Source organism: Acipenser ruthenus, chromosome 25, assembly GCF_902713425.1.
Source record: "Acipenser ruthenus chromosome 25, fAciRut3.2 maternal haplotype, whole genome shotgun sequence".
Taxonomy (NCBI): Eukaryota; Metazoa; Chordata; class Actinopteri; order Acipenseriformes; family Acipenseridae; genus Acipenser; species Acipenser ruthenus.
The window spans coordinates 25,993,717-26,013,437 of NC_081213.1; the positions used below are offsets into that span (position 1 = coordinate 25,993,717).

General features: G+C 38.4%; 2 protein-coding genes across 7 annotated transcripts in view; both read right to left on the minus strand.

The window, feature by feature from the left end:
- Positions 1-43: 43 nt before the first annotated feature.
- Positions 44-15,774, minus strand: LOC131701514 (constitutive coactivator of PPAR-gamma-like protein 1). Of its 3 annotated transcripts, none has more exons than XM_058999868.1 (17): positions 15,659-15,774; positions 11,720-11,966; positions 9,984-10,066; positions 9,102-9,230; positions 8,719-8,809; positions 6,939-7,030; positions 6,281-6,561; positions 5,832-5,892; positions 5,461-5,685; positions 5,047-5,218; positions 4,631-4,880; positions 4,316-4,430; positions 3,752-3,961; positions 3,146-3,325; positions 2,791-2,942; positions 2,608-2,704; positions 44-1,965 (listed from the first exon to the last, which is right to left on the minus strand). In XM_058999868.1, the coding sequence occupies exons 2-17, from the start codon at positions 11,922-11,924 to the stop codon at positions 1,657-1,659; spliced, it is 2,652 nt and encodes an 883-aa protein (XP_058855851.1). In that variant the 5' UTR covers positions 11,925-11,966; positions 15,659-15,774; the 3' UTR covers positions 44-1,656. The 3 variants fall into 3 exon arrangements, with proteins under 3 accessions (XP_058855851.1, XP_058855850.1, XP_058855849.1); XM_058999867.1 differs by lacking the exon at positions 15,659-15,774 and adding an exon at positions 14,862-15,652 and having other exon boundaries at positions 2,791-2,929; positions 3,148-3,325; XM_058999866.1 differs by lacking the exon at positions 15,659-15,774 and adding an exon at positions 14,862-15,652.
- A 2,822-nt stretch (positions 15,775-18,596) lies between these two features.
- The window catches only part of LOC117414143 (serine/threonine-protein kinase WNK2-like), a 46,147-nt gene continuing 45,022 nt past the window's right edge, over positions 18,597-19,721 (minus strand). For all 4 annotated transcript variants that reach the window (XM_058999863.1, XM_058999865.1, XM_058999864.1 and 1 more), the window contains one exon: positions 18,597-19,369. In XM_058999863.1, the coding sequence (XP_058855846.1) occupies positions 19,019-19,369 (351 nt within the window). In that variant the 3' untranslated portion in view covers positions 18,597-19,018. The remainder of the gene's footprint in view (positions 19,370-19,721) is intronic.

The following is a 19,721-nucleotide window of genomic DNA, read 5'->3' on the forward strand; positions in this document are numbered from 1 at the left end:
CACCCTGCAGAAAATACACAAAACAAATACAGAAGACAGTCAGTTGTATACTAAAAGAATATACTTTTATTAAGCATTGCAAGTTGCATTCAATAGCCTTCAAATACACCACACCACATTCCATCAACAGTCAGTCAAACCCAACAGTAGTTCATTCTTTTACAATCCATGAGTTAGGTCAAACTCCTCTCAACTTACATCAAGGTAACCTATTTAGCTCTTGCGGACAGGGGATTGGGGATTACACCTTATTTCTGATCACTAATGTGTGATGAAGAGCATCAGGAGAATTAGATGAAAAAAAAAAGATTATAAAGTAATGATCTGGATTCAGAAGAACAGTAAGTTTGGAAACACTAAACGAAAACATCAAAATGATTACAGGTTTACTTGCTTATGCTAAACTCTTGATGGGAAAGTCAAACAAACAGAGTGCTTGTTTCCAGCTACAAAAGGGGGTACATTGTTAAGATCAAAGCTTTTTTTAAAACGTTTTTTTAAAGATGTTTTGCTAATATGAATGCATAAAAACAGCAACAGAGAACAATAGTGAATACAGTAATGGGTACACCAGGGTTAACATTAATATTCAAAGTGGCTAGACTTTTTTTGTTGTAAGTTTTCTTGATTAAATGCAACAGAGGTCAATAAAATCACAATTTAAGGTTAGAGCAAATCAATTAATGACTAAACAGTTAACACTTTTTATAGGACTATTACTGATTATTAGTCTTTTTTTTTAATTTTGCAAATGGGCACAGTACTTTTAAGGATGGAAGAAAAAGGACAACATGCATAATAACTACACACTTTTAAAATTATGAACCATGCAGAAAGTTTAGCTGAAACAGTAGTACTAATGTTCTACATTTGATTCAAGAAACCACATTGTTCATTGTTCACTGATGTATGGTCATTTCTGACGCAAAATGTATCTGAACGCACTGTGTTTAAATCTTTGAAAAAGGTCATTTGCATCTTCAGTGATTTTAAGTTGCTTCTTGACATGTTAATTATATAGCTAAAGTATGACGTATATTTAGATCATCAGAACTTAAGTTGCAGTATTTACTCTACAGTTAATTGACAAAATTCTGCACATTAACACAATATAACCACATAAACAGTGATGACTCATAAGAGAATTGTGGTTCTGAGTTTTTTCTTCTTCTTCATATCTGTGAATTTAATTCTCAAAAAAAGCATTTACTGTGACAACACAAAATCAATTACAATGGCAAATATATGGTGCCAGGTACTGAAAATCTCAGCCTATAGTACTTAAACTGCCAAATGAAAGCATATTGTGCTTCATTATTTCAAGAACTGAAAATAAGAACTGTGTCATAAAACCAGTTTGAAATTCTTCTATAGATAATTTATGTGGGAGCCAAACGCTCTTCATTCTCTTAAATTGGTAGCATTATGACTGCCACTGGTTTTCATCTTTTTACCCAAAATAAAAATGAAATAAAAGAAAGACATTTTTCTTGTTTTAACTTGCCGACATCAAAAGAGGGATCCGAAATTCCAAAAGTCCTCATTTTTCGCTTACGGAAAGGAAAAAATGTATTCAACTGTAGGCTTTCCTTCTTTCCAGATATTCCTAACTCTCACCATTCTATCATCCTTCACCCTCTCTATAAAAAAATAGGTTTACTCTTCTTTTTTTAAGACAGAGGCACCCAGAGCTTCGTCTCTGTGGCAATCACTGTCTGCATTTAGTGCATTTAAATGAAGATTTGTATTGCACATTTTAGAGTCATTACTCAAGGCACTTTCAGCTTGGTTGGAAGCCTTGCCCTCTCCCTTGTTCCCATTCAGCTGGGAATCTGGTTTGCCTTCTACTCCGTTCTCAGCCAGTGAGCTGTCTGAAGACTGAGCAGAGGATTTGGGTTCCTCCGGCTTGGGCTTCTTCCTGTCTTTAACCACCTCGGTTACTGAAGTAGCATATGCAGGCTTACTCTGTACAGAGATAGAAAAAGGAAAATCACTCAGCACACACTCTTCTAATCTTATTGGTAAAACATACTGGTAGATTCGTAAATAAAATCAAACTGAATGTCCAAAACACACACACACACACCAAGAAACCTCTCAGAACTTATTTCAGAAATGATGCTGTTGAGAGTTCGACATTTTCTCTCTTATACCTGTTGTTACTTCTGGGAACCAAGTGCAAATTCCATACTGAAGTAGTTCGGCTGCAGCAAAGAGTTTACATCAAACTTATTTGAGGATCAGGTGCCTATTTGTGGAGAGTGCAGCGAGGCGGTCTTAGTTTTATTTGAGAAGAACCGTGATTGGCTAGAGGCTTGTATTTCAGTAAAGTTGTCCCGAGACTTCTCCAATAAAGGTTTGGATTAGAACTGCATACTGACAGAATCACCCTGAACCCTCACGGTTATGTCAAGGCCAGAATTCTGTCAGGGACCTGCAATACTTCTAGTGAATGGATCCCATCGAGGTCTGAGAATGGAGTGTACTGTATATACACATTATATGTACACAATACACATTCTAAAGACTACAGTTATATTAAGGGCAGGTCCCTCATTGACCACCAGTCTTTATTCCTTTATTTATTATTAATAAACAATCCCTTACCTGGTATGTTCCCTGATTTTTGGAACCTCTGTTGTGGTATTTGGCTCCTCTGCCAAAGGTCCTAATAACAGGAGTTGAAATAACCCCTCTAGGGCGCCTATCAAGAGGTGGGAAATACAATTCAAATGTAATGCTTTTACAGAACATGACAAGAAAATATTAAGACTGTTTCCAGGAGCCTACCCTCTATTCGGTCCCCCGACTGAAACAACCTGCAGAGGGAAGGGGCCTCTGCCTCGCCCACGTCTACTTCCTGCCCACTGGCCAACAACAGTGCCAGCTATCTCAAGTGTCCCTCCCTGGGAAGACATTGCCTGGATACCTGGACGTACAAGACCAATAAACAGAAAAAAACAAAACAAAAATGTCAATTGACAGCACTGCAAGGAACAGAACTACTACTCTGATGTTAACAAGTCTACTGCAGAAAAAGAAACAACTGTATACCCTATGTGTTACCAGTTAAGAATATAAGGAACAGCACATCCATTAGGCTTGAGGATACTCTGAAGTGCAATGCTAACATGCTGAGATGCTTACCAGCCAGTCCTCTGCCTCTGCCCTGGTGTGCAGGTTGCATTGGGGGCGGAGGGTACATATTAGCTGGGTAGAACGGCATCCCATGTGGTGGAAAAGGGATTGGATGCACCGGGCGAGAGAAATGCAATCCTTCCAGGATACTCTGACGCATCTTATCTACTTTAGCAACCTGTTCGGCCTGGACAATGAGAAACAGGCACATTAGTTTAAAATGGCATTGAAAGTACCACTTTATAACCAATTTTTTTTTTTTTTTTTTTTTTTTTTTAAATTCTGGGCACTTTCTACCTCTAAATAGTCACTATTTACCATTTTAACAACATCATTTTTGCCAACTTGAAAAATCTTACCCCCCCTGCAATGGAAAACAGAATCCCAGGTGTAATATCTTTTTAGCATATATCTGATTTGTGCCTATTTAAATCAGGAACATAGGTCAATCCCAAAGAACAGATACAACTAGATGGAAGAGACAGCCTCGCTCACTGAAACAGTTATTAATACACACCATAAGGATACAAAACAAACAAAAAAAAACACATGGTTATATTAAAAGGTATTATTTTCTAGAAGCAGTGAAATGAGGAAACTAAGAAAACGTTACCTGACCATCACAGAGGTCAATTAAGGGAGCTTTCTCCCTGTTGGCTCTTATGAGTTTACTTTGGAGAAGTTTGCCATCAAAGTACATCCAGGGACAGCAGTGCTCCCATGGGATCGGCTGTCCACAGACATCATTGGCAAAGAGAGCCATATCTACACCGCTCATAAACAGAGCGGCCAGCTGCACGCCTCGCAGATCAAGGCTGTCGATCTAGGCAAAGAGAGGCAGAACTTGCATCAGGACTTCACCGGACAGCAAAATATGCATCCACAAGCTTTCAAAACAATTTTTTTTATATATCTATATGCACACACACACACACACATCCATCTCTCTCTCTATATATCTATATCTATACACACACAGACACACACACCCCCCTATCTCTCAGTGCCTAATCTCACTGTAAAATCGCTTAAAAAAAAAAAAAAGTATGTCTTTGCACAATCCGAACTTAAAGCACATGCAGATGTATTTACCAGAAGGGCTGGCAGATACATATTTGGAAGTTTGTATTTAGTGTGCTTCCGTATGTATAATACTCATTTATACACAGAAACGTACCTTCAGTTCCTGCAGCTGTTCAGGCTCGTAGAGTTTAGGAGAAAGGGCCTGGGCTAAGAAAGCATCGAGCTCGTGACGACGCAAAATTCTTACTCCTGGCCATTGTAGCATGAACCTAGGAAACAACAGGACAGAGTACACATTAGAAACTAATAAAAGCACATCACATTTGGTTTATGTATGTATGGTGGCAACATCTCCACAGATATTAGTCCATTTCAACTAGAAAGACCCTCCCGGGGGGTGGGGGGGAAACGATGACACCCCACAAAACCTCAGAAGTAAGCACACATTTCCCCCCCCCCCCAAACTCACCGCAAGACGCAGCAAAGCACCATGAGGTGAGTGGGCACATTAGCTGGATTTAACATGGCTGGAGTATCAGATCTCATGCAGGCCAGGAAAGCCCTCATTCTCCTGTTTTTATCTTCCACTGCTTTCCCCAGCCACAGTTTCTTGAGGTTGGGGCAGGTCCACTCCCGGAAAGCGAGGGCTTCTACCAGTTCTGGGGTGTGGGGAGATTTGCCTTTGTATGCTGCCCATTCCTTTACTATCACTGGGGGATCTGGAGGATTAAGAACATTAAACGTTATTGAAAATAACAAACCAAAAAAAAAAAACCCAACTAACGCACAGCCTTTTATTGATTAAATTGTATTCTTACGAGGTTTCTGTATTTGCGTAGAGTACAGCATAATAAAGAGAGATCTCAAAATCGCCAACAGACTTACACTCTGGGTGTCGGTTCCTTCTCATGGCAAGCCTCTCAGCTTTCTTCCTGGCTTCAGCAAGGCTGAAGAGAACGCCATAAACGTACTGACGAATTGGCCGGTAAAGCTGAGTGGCAGATGGCAAATCTTTATTAGATTCATCTTCAATGGTTACTGGTATCTTTATCTCACCCTGGAAAACAGAATATACATGACTAGATTTGCACTGCATTAGATAACAGATAAGTGTTTAAAAATCTCCAGAGTATACCACAAACATCTTGCAAGAGGCAGCGCCTTGAAAAGAATTGGACATATTCCTTTAACAAAAAAACTACACAAAAAGTGGTGTAGGGACTGACAATTTTCCTGCCACTCTAAGCGTTTCAGATTAGAAAATCAAGCCGTCTGACGATGCAATAGCGTTTCCCTTACCTTGGTGAGAACGTGGTAGATATAGGGATACATGAGGCCCTTCTTGTGTCTGTGCTCAGCCACTCGCAGGACCTCAGGCGCGACTCCTGGCAGAGGGGGGGTGGTGATATCCATGTGGTTCCGGGTGGACATAGACAGAAGACACGGGATCTGGGAATTACCTCCATGATTCCCGCTGCCTTCGGCTACCTGGCTTCCCGAGGATGCAACAGAAGCAGCTTCTGCCTATAAGACGACAAATCAATAAAATCAGGATGGAACTGGCTCTTAAAGCTACGATAAAGCCCTGCCGACCTGACCTACAAATGTTCCATTTCAAAAGCCTTAACGCAGAAATGATTTATTTCTTTACCTATATATTAAGGAATTACCTTTGTTTGGTCTCCACAGTCTCCCCCAGCAAGGTGTTCGACCTTCTGTCCACTTACATGGCTAGAAAAATAAGAAACAAACTAAGACTTTATTTTGCTTTCAGACTTCTATATATTCTTGTTACAGTCTGCAAGGGACTCTGGTGTTTTCAAAACGAATGCTCATGTGTTAATTGTTAATTGTTAATTGTAACAGCAGACTGACAAAGACAGTGATGCTCAGACACTACTACTTAGATATGAACACAACCCAAAGGGTTTCATTATTATATATATTTTTTAAATAACAATCTTCAGAATTAGCTTTGATTTGACCAACAATTCTATCAACTGCAAAAAAAACCTCACTCACATACACATCTTCACTGCACTCCCATGCAGGTACAGTCACATTTCTGTAAATTGCAAGCGAAGCACGGAACTATAAACCTAAAAGACTGTGAACTCACTTGGCAGTGGCTGCACTGTTGTCATCATTCTCGGAGGAGGAGGACGTGGAGGAGGTGCTAAAGTATGTAGGCTCCGTGTGGTTCGGGCTGGTCCCCTGGGCAGGGTTAATGGGAGAGGACCGTTCATAGAGAGGTGTGTGCTTTCCTTCGTGAGGAATGTTGCTGAAGCTGTTCTGTTCCGCTAAACTTTTTCCGATGGCAGTGTCCAGGTTGAGGGCTGGCTGTGTCAGGTTCGATGGGTAGGCATTTTGTCCTGGGGGCGCACCTTGACCAGACAGCTCCTGGGCCAAAAGTAAAGAGAAAATCATAGAAAATCAGGGTTTTGGTTTTTCAGTGATTGTAGTTTTTTGGGGTTCAGTTTATTTTTTTTATTTTTTTGCCCTCACACTCTGAAAACCAGTTATACGCCTTAAATACTGCAATATTGTGTTATCCACCTGAAACCATACTATATTCTTTATAAACATTCATTTCTATTGATGGCTGGGTTGCGGGTTTGGAATCCCCTCTCCTTTACTATACATCACTAGCCAGGTGTTGACCTCAAATGGGTTAGGGATTTATTACTTTATAATAAGTGCCCATAATTTGAGACTACTCGGATCATCACACACACACTAAAGTTGTTTGCTTTTGGCTAACAGGAATTCAAACTTACACCAGATTTAGCAGGAGGGGTCTGTGGAATGTTGAGCATATGAGGGACACATTGTGGAACAGCATCAAGCACTCCAAACTGATTTGGTCTAACTGTAGACATGCAAAAAGAGAGAGTGCAAGTATTAATGTTAAGTAAAGTAGACCATTTATAAAAAGTAAAGATAAAACCTTTAGTACAAACAACCCCCTTGTCAGTCAGTATCAAATAGGGATGCACCGAGTTTTTGAGATTCGGCATACCGAATCCATCTCAAAAGATTTGGCCGAATACCGAACCTACAAAAACAGTCAAGAAAAACTGAAGGAAACTGTTGAATGAAAAACAGACTGGCAGCTACTAACAAGGGAAGCGCACAATTGTTTTGAGCCTTTTACACAAACTTACACAATTTACCGCTAGCCCCCTCCCCCCACAATAGAAACGTCAAAATACAGAACTGTTCACTTTACAAGAAAGGAGAGCTGTATCTTTGCCATAACCCACTATTTTCTCAACCTGTGTCACCTGATCTGAGAGCAGGGTTGCCAACAGGCTCCAGAATCTCGGGACACTAAGCTAAACTGCAACGTATTCAGTAAAGTGAGTATGAATTGTGCGAACTGTCGCTAAATTAATTGAATTGTTTTACTTAGTTGTTACCAAAAGCACACACATGCCTGCGAGGATCATTTCCATCAATCAGACCTATACAGCAGCTGATTGGCTTTCTGAGTCTCTGACTGGGCGGGACTGTGTGAAGCAAGAAATATTAAACAAATAGAAACTTTACCTGCTGTCACAAGGTTAAATGAGAGTGCAGGTGAGTGCACAGTTATCTATAATGCTCTTGCACTATTTTGATAGATACCTGGATTCGGTGCCTCCCTGGTATCAAATAAGCATAATTTTAGTGTTTTCAAGGTTTCTCAAACTTAAAACTATATATTTTTACAGAAGAACTTCATTGTTAAACAGCAAAAACACAACTAACATATTGTACTCATCCGAATGGTGAAAAGCAACGAACTGAACTTTTAAAGAAAGCAAGCTTCACAGTGTACATTTCTGCAGTACGGATGTTTTTTTTTTTTTTTAGTCTAGTCAGCAAACTACAGGCCATTCTGCTCCTCAACGGTCTTTTCTAAAGCAGTCTCTTTGTATGCTGAGCACATAGCAGTCATTCCAAAGTGCGCTGCGGCTCTGGGTTAAATAAGAAAAATCTCACACATTAGTGTAGAGAAGGATCCTGTAATCTTCCCATCTATTTATCCCAAATAAAGCTCAAAAGTACTGAAAGTTTTAAATAAAAACTGCAAATCTGCCTCCGACATTTGCTTTGCTTTGTTTAAACTTCACAAAAAGACGCCCGGGCATTCTTGCACTTACTGATACCATGGAAACCTGGTAAATGTTGGCGAGGCCAGAAGCAACAGATTTGTCAAGTATAGAGAAAACTCCAAACTAAAGACAGAAAAACATTTGTTCTTGGGTGGAAAATGAGCTGGTTTGGACTTCTCTGTTGCCATTACAGAGCAAATCCTTGAACACTCATTCATAAAATGTTTTGATAAGCACCTTTTAAAGTAAACTTGCAAGTTATCCATGACTGTACTGAAAGAGTTACTGTATCTATTCCAGCTGGATGTAAATACTAAGAATTCCATTTCATTTAAAACCTGAGTCCCTGCACTGCACTGAACCTCAACGATGAACACAAAACAACTTTCATAAATGTCCAGTTATTGGCAATGCTCCTTCAGTATGACAAGTTTAGGAATTGTGGTAAAGGTTACTTTACCTAAATAAGGAGGGTACTGTAGAGGTTTGCTGGCTGCTGAGTAGTACTCAACTGCCTTCTTGAATCGGACAACTTTGTCATCGGTTCTTGACTAAAGAAAAATAAAAGTATAAAGTTAAAAAAAGGTAGCAAAACATGGATTTATTGCTCAAGCACAGCAATATAAAAAAAAACATCAAATACAGTTAAAATTGACTCCTCATATAATGGGGGTTAAACATTTTTTCTCCCTTTTTTTTCTTTTTTAAAATATTACCTTCTCAAACAAAAATATGCCACGTTGCTAATAAATGTGTCCTAGGTTTTGCAATTTGACTCTCCAAAAAGTTATAGACTTTCAAAAGCTGACAGACACTGGGCAGAAGTGCTTTTGATAACCTTACCTGTGAATGTTTGAAGATGTCTTTAGCAATGGCTTCCAAACCTGCGACATCCTGAATGTTGCGGACATAATCTGCTACAGCTTTAATCACCACGTCGCAGGGTGGAAGAACAAGCTGGTGAGCTCGTACCTGTTACACACAGACCGAACAAAAAAAACATAAACACATATTCTAATGCGTTCCTTTTACAGTAACCACTTATCATAAATGCTGCCAAAACTGTAGCTAAACTCACTCTTGCATGCATAATTTGTGAGCTCAAAGTACAACAATCCATTCTGGTGTACACAGAAGCAGAAGTGCATTCATTATACTGTAAATGCTGGAACATGTTAAATAGACACTGAATTTTTAAATTCAATATATAACTACATTATTCACATTACAGAAAAGAATGCAATATATCTGCAAATATATTTGGAAACAGGTAAGCAAACAGAGCACATTACAAGCAGATGACGACCTACACTTTTGCATAGTAATGTTTTCAAAGCTACTGCACAAATATATCATTGTACAGGCATAAAGCTGCATACATTTACTTTTGCAGTCTCCTGCTAAACAAACAATACAGGACTCAAATTACAAAAAATAAAAAATAAAAAATTCCTGTCAGCCGTTTAGCAAGATCAAAAAGGTTATTATAACACATGTTCTTAGCATCGATATTTGATTCAAATCAAGTCAAGTCTTTTTTGGACAAACAAAATCAGACACACATGGTGTTGCACAAGAAAACCATAGAAATAGAGAGGGGGGGGGGCTGAACAAAAACAAAGCACCCCCCATCTACAACACTGGTGTTCTACACAGTGCAGACAGATAAAGGCTGACCATGTAGCCTGCCATTCAGAGGGGCATCACAGGGTTTGGGTTCGATACCTTTAAAGATGCTAGAGGATGCTCGGGACCTAGTAAACTCCAGTGAAAGGCAGCCAAATCTTCATCCGGTAGAATATGATTACCTGGAAATACATGCAATTTTTATTGTTATTTCAGGTTATACCTCTCCAGAAAACTGAATTCCATGTGATCATTTCTACAGCAGATAAACTTCATTAATTAAATTCAGAGAACATACAGACCATAAAATTATTACAAAAAAAATATGTGTTTGGCAATTGATGATGTCACAGCAAACAAGTAATTACCAAAGACTTGGTGGTCTTGTTACAAGTTAAAATCTGACTGGTTGACTCTGTCGCACCTGCAAACCAATCGGTGAAAGAGAACTACTGTACTTTGAACATGACAAAGCCTTTTCCAACAACAGCATCTGGCAGCCAGCTCCTGTGCAGTGCGTGATTGCATTTACTGCACAGGAGCCAGGTCCAAAACAAGGCCCTTGCCTTTAACCCAGATGACTGATCTCTGATCTCTGTATCTGAAGAAGAATCCCTTCAATAATCGGCACTCCTCTCCAGACAATGTGATGAAAGCTCACAATGCATTATTTTTCTCTTATTTTCATTGGCTTCCCTTTCAGCAGTAACAGGGCAATCATAATTTGACAGAATAGTAACTGACTTATGTTAACACACACATATATATATATATATATATATATATATATATATATATATATATATATATATATATTATATACATACACACACAAAAGATTTATGAAAATATATATATTGTTTCTGGACAGATATGTTATGCTTTGAACAACTTTACTCAGAAACATGTAATCTTTATCTGAAAAGATAAAAACAATCCCAATAGATTCAAACCACCACCACTCGCACACAAAATTATGCGTTGCACTTTAGTAAACCTAAACATACCACTTCCCTATTAATATGAATACTTAAACATTTTTTTTATCTTAACTACCAATGCTAAAAAACAAGAAGAGCACCATCAAAAAGATTACTCGCCTGCAAAAGTGGGAAGTGTGTGTATATATCTGCAGCGAGCTCCGGCAGTACGGAAACATTGTATTACATGTGTCTAAGGATTTAACGACTTTAATAAACAGCGGACTCAAAACAGAGACATGGGAGCTCTAAACTCTGCTCAAACATCACTGTGACCTCATTTTAACGTTTGAATCCCTGGACACTAAGCTTTCATTAAAAAGACAGTGTACTGTATAAAAACACAAACACGGACAGGATGTCCTGGCCTATCAACTGTTCCCATTGTTCTTTTATTTGTTTGACAGCTTGTCCATTTAAGAGGAACCAGAGCCTTTTGGTTTTTAATGCACTCTGGAAATAACTTACATCAATACCACAATATGTATTAAATGCAATACTATACTGTATATTCATTTTTGCCTGCAGCCTTTGCTGTTGTGGTCCCCGCTCCCAGCCCCGCCCATTTAGTAACATATCATCAACTGAATTTAGGTCAAAGATCAGGTTTAAAACCTGCTAATCCAGGTGACATTTTGTGCCTTCAAAATCCTAATGTATTAAACATAATGCAGGAGTGGCATTTACATTTCTTTAATTTTTTTACTTTTCACTTTTTTTTAAAGCTTTGCTACACATTGTCAACACCTGAAAAATAAGCAAATGGAGGATTATTACTTTCATATGTTTTAACTTTCTTTTTCTGGGGCCAAAAAAAATAAATACGTGCCAACCTAGCAAAATGCGTCTACTTGCCTAAAAGTGCAGCGAAGATTACAAAGCGATTTGGATTCAAGTCCAGCTGCTTGGCGACCTCGTGCATCAGGTACTGGCTGGTGGTCAGGCTCTTTCCGTTGCGGCTCAGTTTCAAGGCATGAGCACTGAAGTAGTAAGGGATGTTGCACAATGCATAATCCGAGTCGTAAGCAACCAAACCGTGGAATCCGTTCTCTCTGCACATGGAAATCACTTCTTGGTGGTGGTCCTCAATGCTCTGTGCAACCTGAGAGACGAGAGACAAAGAGATTTTGCTTGAATAAAATAGTAAATTATTAACAGTGAAACGCATCAAAGTCCTCTTCTGACTAATGTGCGGATCATCATGGTTGAATATATTGACTTCAGTCATGAGAAAACACAAAGAAACGTTGGAGGCATTTTACTGAGCTTATGCTTTAGATACTGCAATACTTATTGGCATTTTAACACTGTGTCGTCATTCTTCAGTCAGAACTGCCAAACTATGAAAAACTGGCAAAATTAGAATACAAAAATGCTAAAAGTTAATTCAATCTATTATTAAAAAAATTAAAAAAAACTTATTTTAAGTGTGGAACAACTTTTATATAAAATATTCCAGTCACCAAGCAACACATCCTGCACTTAGGTCCAAAAAGCAATACCTGCATGTTAACTGCCTGTAAATGCAAACAAGCCTGTAGGAAAGTGCTCTCCACAGCCTGTGCAAAATAAGCCGAAGTCATAAAAGGTGCAAGTCAAGGATGGGATTAAGCACCGTAGGGCTCCAATACTTGTATCCGCGGACAGGTGCAAGTGTGAGTGGTGTGGGGGGTTCAGCTCAAATCACATTGTGGCTACTGTAGGTGTGCTTTAGTATACATCTGTCCACATATATATACACATTTGAGACTTCTATTGCATAGCAGTGAGCCATCCAAGCATTTAGAGTGAGCTTAATTAGACAAGGCATGCACCTTTTGTACAGGTAACTTACAATTAAAGATCACAGGAAAGCATGGAATGACTCAAACTGCTACACAATGGGAGACTTGAATTACTCCCTGCAACACTGTACTCACTGCAGATCAAGAAATGTGTGCAAGAGGGGTATTGCTACTAGAAACCGCTGCTTCTTGTATAAAGTGTCGTCAACTTATGATACTGTAGATAGTTCACCTATAACTTTATAAATAAATAATGACTTGCTTACAAATGCAGTATTTTGGAAACTACAGATTTGCCTGGTGGCTGGCACCATAGTGAAAAAAAGTTCCACCATCTACTTGGTGTTCCTATTGGTGGTTTAAAGGATGTGAAGGCTTTACAGGAAGCTGATTGGCTGGCTGTCTGCCTGAACTACATGTCACTCAGCTGTAGCAGTACAGCTGGCAGGACTTAAATGCCTGAAGGCCTAGACTGATTTTAAAAGGTATTTTTTTAGTAGCTATACATAACTTAACAGTCTAAACATGCAAATCTTAACTTTCTTAAATCTCTTGAGAACTGCTGTAAAATGGTGTGGCAATAATCTTTATGGCTGAGGCATGATTTTTTTGGGGAGAGATTTCAGACTGATTAACTAAACTTGGTCATTGTTGATTAGTGATAGTGTCATTCATTTCCAGCATGTTAATTTGCCTAAAAAGGGTTAGTGCATGCTTGTCTTAAACCAAATTTTATAATGTAGCATGTTTATTTTGTGTGTTTGGATATGAAACATGAAAATATTTGTATACAATTAAAGTAAAAAAATATCAAAAGCATTAATAAGTCTCAACCATGACTTTGAGCAACTTATTTTAAACTGTTTGCACTAAACTACTTATTGAAACAGACCATATTATATTATGCAGAGGCCATTTTAGAATTTAATTTTAAAAAAAATATGTTGCAGAACTCATAGATATGCCATTTATAAAAACCTGAAACATTTTGCTATGCTTGTGGGAACAAAAGAAAATATAGAAATATGTCTGATTTTTATTAACTGTGGCTTAGAAACACAGCCATACTATTAGTCTGCACTACCTAAACACAAAGCACTCTTGCAATTTAGCAGTAGGGCACAAAGTTCAGTTCCTGGTGAACATTGTGACTGCTGCAGTGAAACCAGAAGACAAAAAAAACAAAAAAACATCCAAACCCAAATGCATATGCATTCAAATGTTCATTTTCACACACAACCTGATTCAAACAGATAGCATGAACAAGTTATTAAAACACAAAAGACCTGCTAGTGCTGTATTTACACATCCAGCGCATCTCTTACAAAGGCAGACAGATTGGCACAAAGATGTATTTGCGTCAGCTTGACATCCTGCTATACCGCTGCATAAAAAACATTCTTAACCAGTTTAGGTTATACAAAAAAAAAGGTTTTGTCTGCCCCTGAGTAACCCCTTCAGCAGAAGTGCCAGTCGAGTTAAATCCACGACTAATTTTAAACTTTCATTTATCTGATTTACAATCTCTAAGAGCTGCAACTATAAAACTAGGCACAACTTTATGTGCGTCAGTGCAAAACACTGGTTGCAGGCGGTCCGATGGGACATTTCTGAGTATTTCAACCCCAAATATTTAAAGTCAAGCTGTCATCAATTTTAAAATCCTGGGACAACATGACAGTTGGCTGGACCTTCTACCTTAGCAACCCATTTATTCTCATCAAATCGCTTTGTCAATAATGGCATTTGCGATGGCGTACAGGCCCCGCCCGGATTTATTAAAATCGATTAGCAGCTGAAACATCTGACGGACAGATTTAGACTCACTTTTCCAGGTGATTCAACACCTTGCTTTACCGACGTTATTCGCTTCAGCCAATGCATACGTGTAACAGAGGATGATGATGATGGGGACATATTACTTCATCCAAAACTAATGTCCTCAAAGTTCCAGTTAAAGAACAGAAATGTCTTTCTGGTTAATGCACTCACTGACAGTTGCCCCGTTTTCCTCCTGACCTTGGTATCCTTGCCATGAAAAAATATAAATAAATACAAATATTTGCATTCTGGATCTCATGCAAGGCCTTATGACGTGTCTTATTTATTTTTTAGACCGTGCATTTACAGATAACATGATGAGCAATCCTTAGACTTGCGTCTGCATTTCTTACACTGCACACGAACCTTAATAAATAAATTTAATGGCTTACCCCGATGTGGAACCTGAGGAGTGCCAATCGGATGCAGTGGGCCATGCACACCGGGGGCAGGAACCAGACCTTGGGCGGCGGAGTGCCCTTGTTCTGGATGTGGCTGACAATCTGCTGTGCGGTCTGTCTCTCGTTCACCTGCCGTTTGACCCATTCGTGGAGGCGGCCCTTCTCCAGAGCGCCATTAAAGCACACAACCAGCTCTATGTTGCCGTTAAAGCAGGCCTTGGCAAGGGCTGCCAAGTAACCGAGCATGTGGTTCCACTGCCCTCCGCTCACCCAATCTGTGTAGAAGCCGCCGTAGAGCCGGTGGAGACAGTTCTCGGCGTCCACCAGCAACCGCAGCGGACTCTGGGGCGGTCTCTGTCGGCCGCCCCCGACCAGGCTTCCCCGGGCCAGCTTCTGAAGCTCCACCGGCACCACGGCGCTTGGGCAGTGCTTTTCAATATATTCCTGGAAACCCTGGACTCCCATAATGGCTGCCACTAAAAAAATATGTATCTATCAATTACAACTGGAAAAAAAAAAAAAAAATTAAATTGGGAATTTCATGAAAAGTAATCCCCTTTTTTTAATTTTACGGTTGAATTCTTTTGCCGTTGTTTTTTTGGGGGGGTAAAAAAAAAAAATCCGGTGAAAAATAAAGCGGGTTGTTACGGGTGCATTTATTTATTTTTTGGCGAGTTGTTTTTTTGGTTCATGGCTGCTGGCCGCCATGTGCTGTCTCACGGAGCCATGTCTCTGGATGTATCTGGACTGTGCAGAGAGAAAGAGAGACAGTGACGCAGGGCACGTACCGTACACAGGAAAGGAGGAGCCAGGATCGGGAGTCTGCTGTCAGCTACAGTGGAGAGCAAGGAACAAAAACCTACCGCAAACCGACTCTGCTACCTGGGGTGAACGAAACATTGCTATAGATTAGGACTGTGCAATGTTCCACTACTGAGATCAATTTAGTTTGTAGAATTTGTGGGCACTGGTACAAACACACCCTCACACCCAACAGTATGCCAGGTGTAGATACGTTTTTATTTGTAACAATATATATATTTTTTTAATCTTTGAAAAAATGTCGATATTGAGCGTTTTAAAATCAGTGGGATAGATTTAAGCAGGCATCATATCGACTCGACTACCAATACCACATTTTATCATGTAACTGTTTATCCAATAAGCGTTCAGCATCAAGGGTCTTCGTAAAATGACAGTGCCAGTTCTACGGTGCCCTGGAAGTACAGATTATAGGTTTGACCATCAAAATGAAAAAAATAAAAAAAATGTAGAATTATATAACATTTCCCTGTTACATAGTTTTTGAATCATAGTAACATTATAGTGATACACATCGACAATATGCCTATACATTTATTTAATCTTTGTTTGCAAATATCAACGTGAATTAAAATATTCCACCCCATTATATATCATCCGAAAATGTATGATTAAAAAAAAAAAATCGACATTCACACGCTTTCTATTAAAAGAATTCCACAGTGCCATCTTGTGGACATTAGTACAAAGAGCAGGAACGTTATTCTTTTCATTAAAAAAATACTGAATTGCAGTTTCCTTGTCATAGTTATATAATAGGAATGGTATTTTATTTTCAATAAATTATTTCTTGCTAATAGTATCCTATAATAATAATAAATAATAATAATAATTACTTGGTCGATATTATTCTTTTAAAAAAATGGGAAGACAGAATACATTGTTGATTTGTATGGAGTACAAAAATATGCTCCCTGACCAAATGTCATATTCAGTCACCATTTACTTAAGTCATTGGTTTTCTTTTGTTATTTTTCCTCCTTTTGTCCAACTTTCTCATGCAACTTCAAAACCCATTTTACTTAAACATTTTTAAAATATTTCGATAGGAATAGAAATACAGTCCATATGTTTTCAAGCACAAAATAGGTTTATTTCTTTCTTTAAACATGTACAATATTTGTGATCGAGTGCCAACGACTATGTCAGTCAACATAAGAGGACATTACAACAGGCAGAAGTAATTTAGACATCAAGTTTCAGTGCAAGCATCAATGATTTTCAAAAATAGTTCCCCGTGTTTGCTCATGAAGCATACAGACATGACTATTAACAAATAAATGCAAGTGTCAAGTAACATAACAAATCTCTTACTACAGTAAGTATTTGCCAAAAGGCAGAAGAATCTGCATAATATTCTATAAAAATCCAATTCTAACCGAATTGATGGAATATATATTGAAGGGTAAGAACAAAACAAAGTAACTGAAGACTAAGATCAGTTAGAAGTACAGTAGAACTATACAATTCACAGCTTGGCAGCACAAAGCATCTCTGCAATTCAGCACGTTGTACAAAATGTGACTGCATGAAAGAATACAAAGGAATTAAGTTTTGACTTTGTACAGTGTTCTTTTTAAACCTGTGCCAATGTTTTGCCATTTGTTTTGGTCAAAAACATAAAATACAGGAACAAACTATCAGTTTTACACGTACAGTTTAGTTATTTTCTTGTGCCATTTAGTTTATTGAGAAGTTAAACAGTGTCCCCCAGGATTTATGAAGCAGGCTGCTTTTTCAACTAGAGATCTTGCAAATCATTCATGAGTGATTAGCTGTTAACATTCTAGATCTGCTCATCTGAAAAAAAAGTAACTTCTCTTTGCATTAAAAAGCTCCAACTCAGGAACAGAATACAAAGATCTCACATTGATTTATTAAACAGTACCTGCAAAAGGAAATGTCACAAGAAAGAAAAATAAATCAAAATAGTACCCATCGTGGTTTATTGGTAAAAGTCCTAGAAAATAATAGCACAGTTCACATCTGCTTTAATGTAGCGAGAACACTGTTTCACATTAGGAACTTACAGTAAGTTTTCAAGAATACCATTACTTTGAAGGAACAGTATATGCATTTTTGTTCAATATATATTAATTATCCCCTTCTGACTTTCGTGTATTTAAATCATGCAACGGTGTTATCAGTTCATAGCCAGACAACTATGTGATGTTATCAGTTTATAGTGAAGTAATAAACTAAATGGATAGCAGGGTTAAGTTGTATACTTCCATGTAGGCGAAATATAACTAAAATGAACGAATAATAATTTTCTGTTCAAACACTGATTGCACAGCCCCAAACAAACAAAAAGCACTGTGCCCACTGCTGTAAATGCATTTACTTCATTAAAAGTGTTAAATGTGCAAACTTTCTGGAGAATTGTGAAGACCAATTCCAATGTGAAAAAAAAATCCCTTTGCAATCTTCTACACATCAATATATTTCAACAAACAAAGAATACAATCCCCAGAACCCAGCTTCCAGCTCCCTCCGTGTTAAAAAGCACTGCGGTATATCGGTGTAGCTCTGGTCTGGTGTGTCTTTAATCCCCTAAAGTAAGCATTCTTTTAATCTATTTTCCTTTTATGACTTTTATTCAAGTGAATAAGAAATTGTACTGGTGTGATTAAGTAAATACAAAAACTTTTTTTGGCAAGTGAGAACCTACATTCAGAACAAAATATCCATTTGTTTTGGGTCAAGGAAAAAAAAAAAAAAGCAAACTGCATTTTTAGTGTAGCCGATTAAAGAAAAAAAAAAACCCTGCAATCAATAGATTTATTCAAAATAAATACATTTACAGTGGCGACTGAGCAGTGCTGGGTAGGTATTTTAGATTTCCTGTAATTAATACAATTAAAAATGAAAAGAAATTGAAAAGGAAATATATACACACAACCCCCCCCCCCCCCCCCCAAAAAAAAAAACAAAACATATATCTTTCAAACATTTACACCTCTTTCCAGCAGAAACTGAAAAGCATTATTCAAGGCACTATACTCCTGCAGGGTACATAACCTTTTAAATACATGTTCAAGTTCTTTGAAAACCTTGCTTTAGGTTACTAGTGTTTTAACTTACAAGCATATAACATAATAAAGTGTCTTAATAATACTTAAGCTATAAATTGTCCCAGACAAACTAACCTTAACTTTGTGAAATTGTTTCACAGTGATTGCATGATGCAATGTATGGCTATGTGCTCAATCAGCCTTACATCAGTTGCCAGCAGAACCGTATCCAACTGCACAAGTGTTCCCTATAAGCTAATACACACCAGAGTAAAGCTTTATAAAACACTGGACCAGCATACACACATTAAGCTAAGTAGTCCTCATGTTGGGGCCTGGCGGGTTCACAATGGGTTTCTGTAGTGGCACAGGATAAACTTGCAAGCCTGCATTTCCAAGGGATGGAAATCTGGGCACATCCGGTGCCCCGAACACACCGGCTTGTGCCACTGGACCCGTTATGACTGGCCATTGTACTCCATACACAGACCCAGGAATGGGTCCTCCGAACTGGCAGGCAGGCATTCTATAAGGAGGCATCATCCCAGGCACGTGGCTGCCAGTCATGGCTGGTGAAATCCTTGGTGCCAGAGCAGCAGTCATTGGGCATGACAGTGGAATCTGGTACTTTTTCATTGTTCCAGGTATACTCGTACATTTCATCTTTAAGGAAAAGAAAGAAATGGGTCATATTTGTTTTTTTTTTGTTTTAGAAAAATGCTGCAAATAAACAAAAAAAAAAAAAAAAAAAAAGTTTCCAATGGGACACACTAAAGAGCAACACACGTCATGTTGCTCAAACACACAACAGTGCCACAAAATTACTTCATTTTTTTGTAAACACTTCAGAATGTTTGAAATGCTGCATTATACTTACAGCAGTTCCTTGTTGAACAGGATTAAGATTATACAGTGCACTGTGCTATAATATGAGCTATACCAATGCAGTTTGTCCCTCAACTTCCCACTTTGAAATAAAGTGCTTACTTAAAATTGAGCCAAGATTATGCTGCTC

Coding starts and splice junctions, on each gene's coding strand:
- LOC131701514 (XM_058999866.1), bottom strand. CDS start 15,335: ATGGGAGTCCAGGGTTTCCAGGAATATATTGAAAAGCACTGCCCAAGC. Junction 8,810..9,101: donor ACATCTTCAAACATTCACAG/GTAAGGTTATCA, acceptor ATTTTTCTTTAG/TCAAGAACCGATGACAAAGT. Junction 1,966..2,607: donor AAAATCAGGGAACATACCAG/GTAAGGGATTGT, acceptor ATCTCTGTACAG/AGTAAGCCTGCATATGCTAC.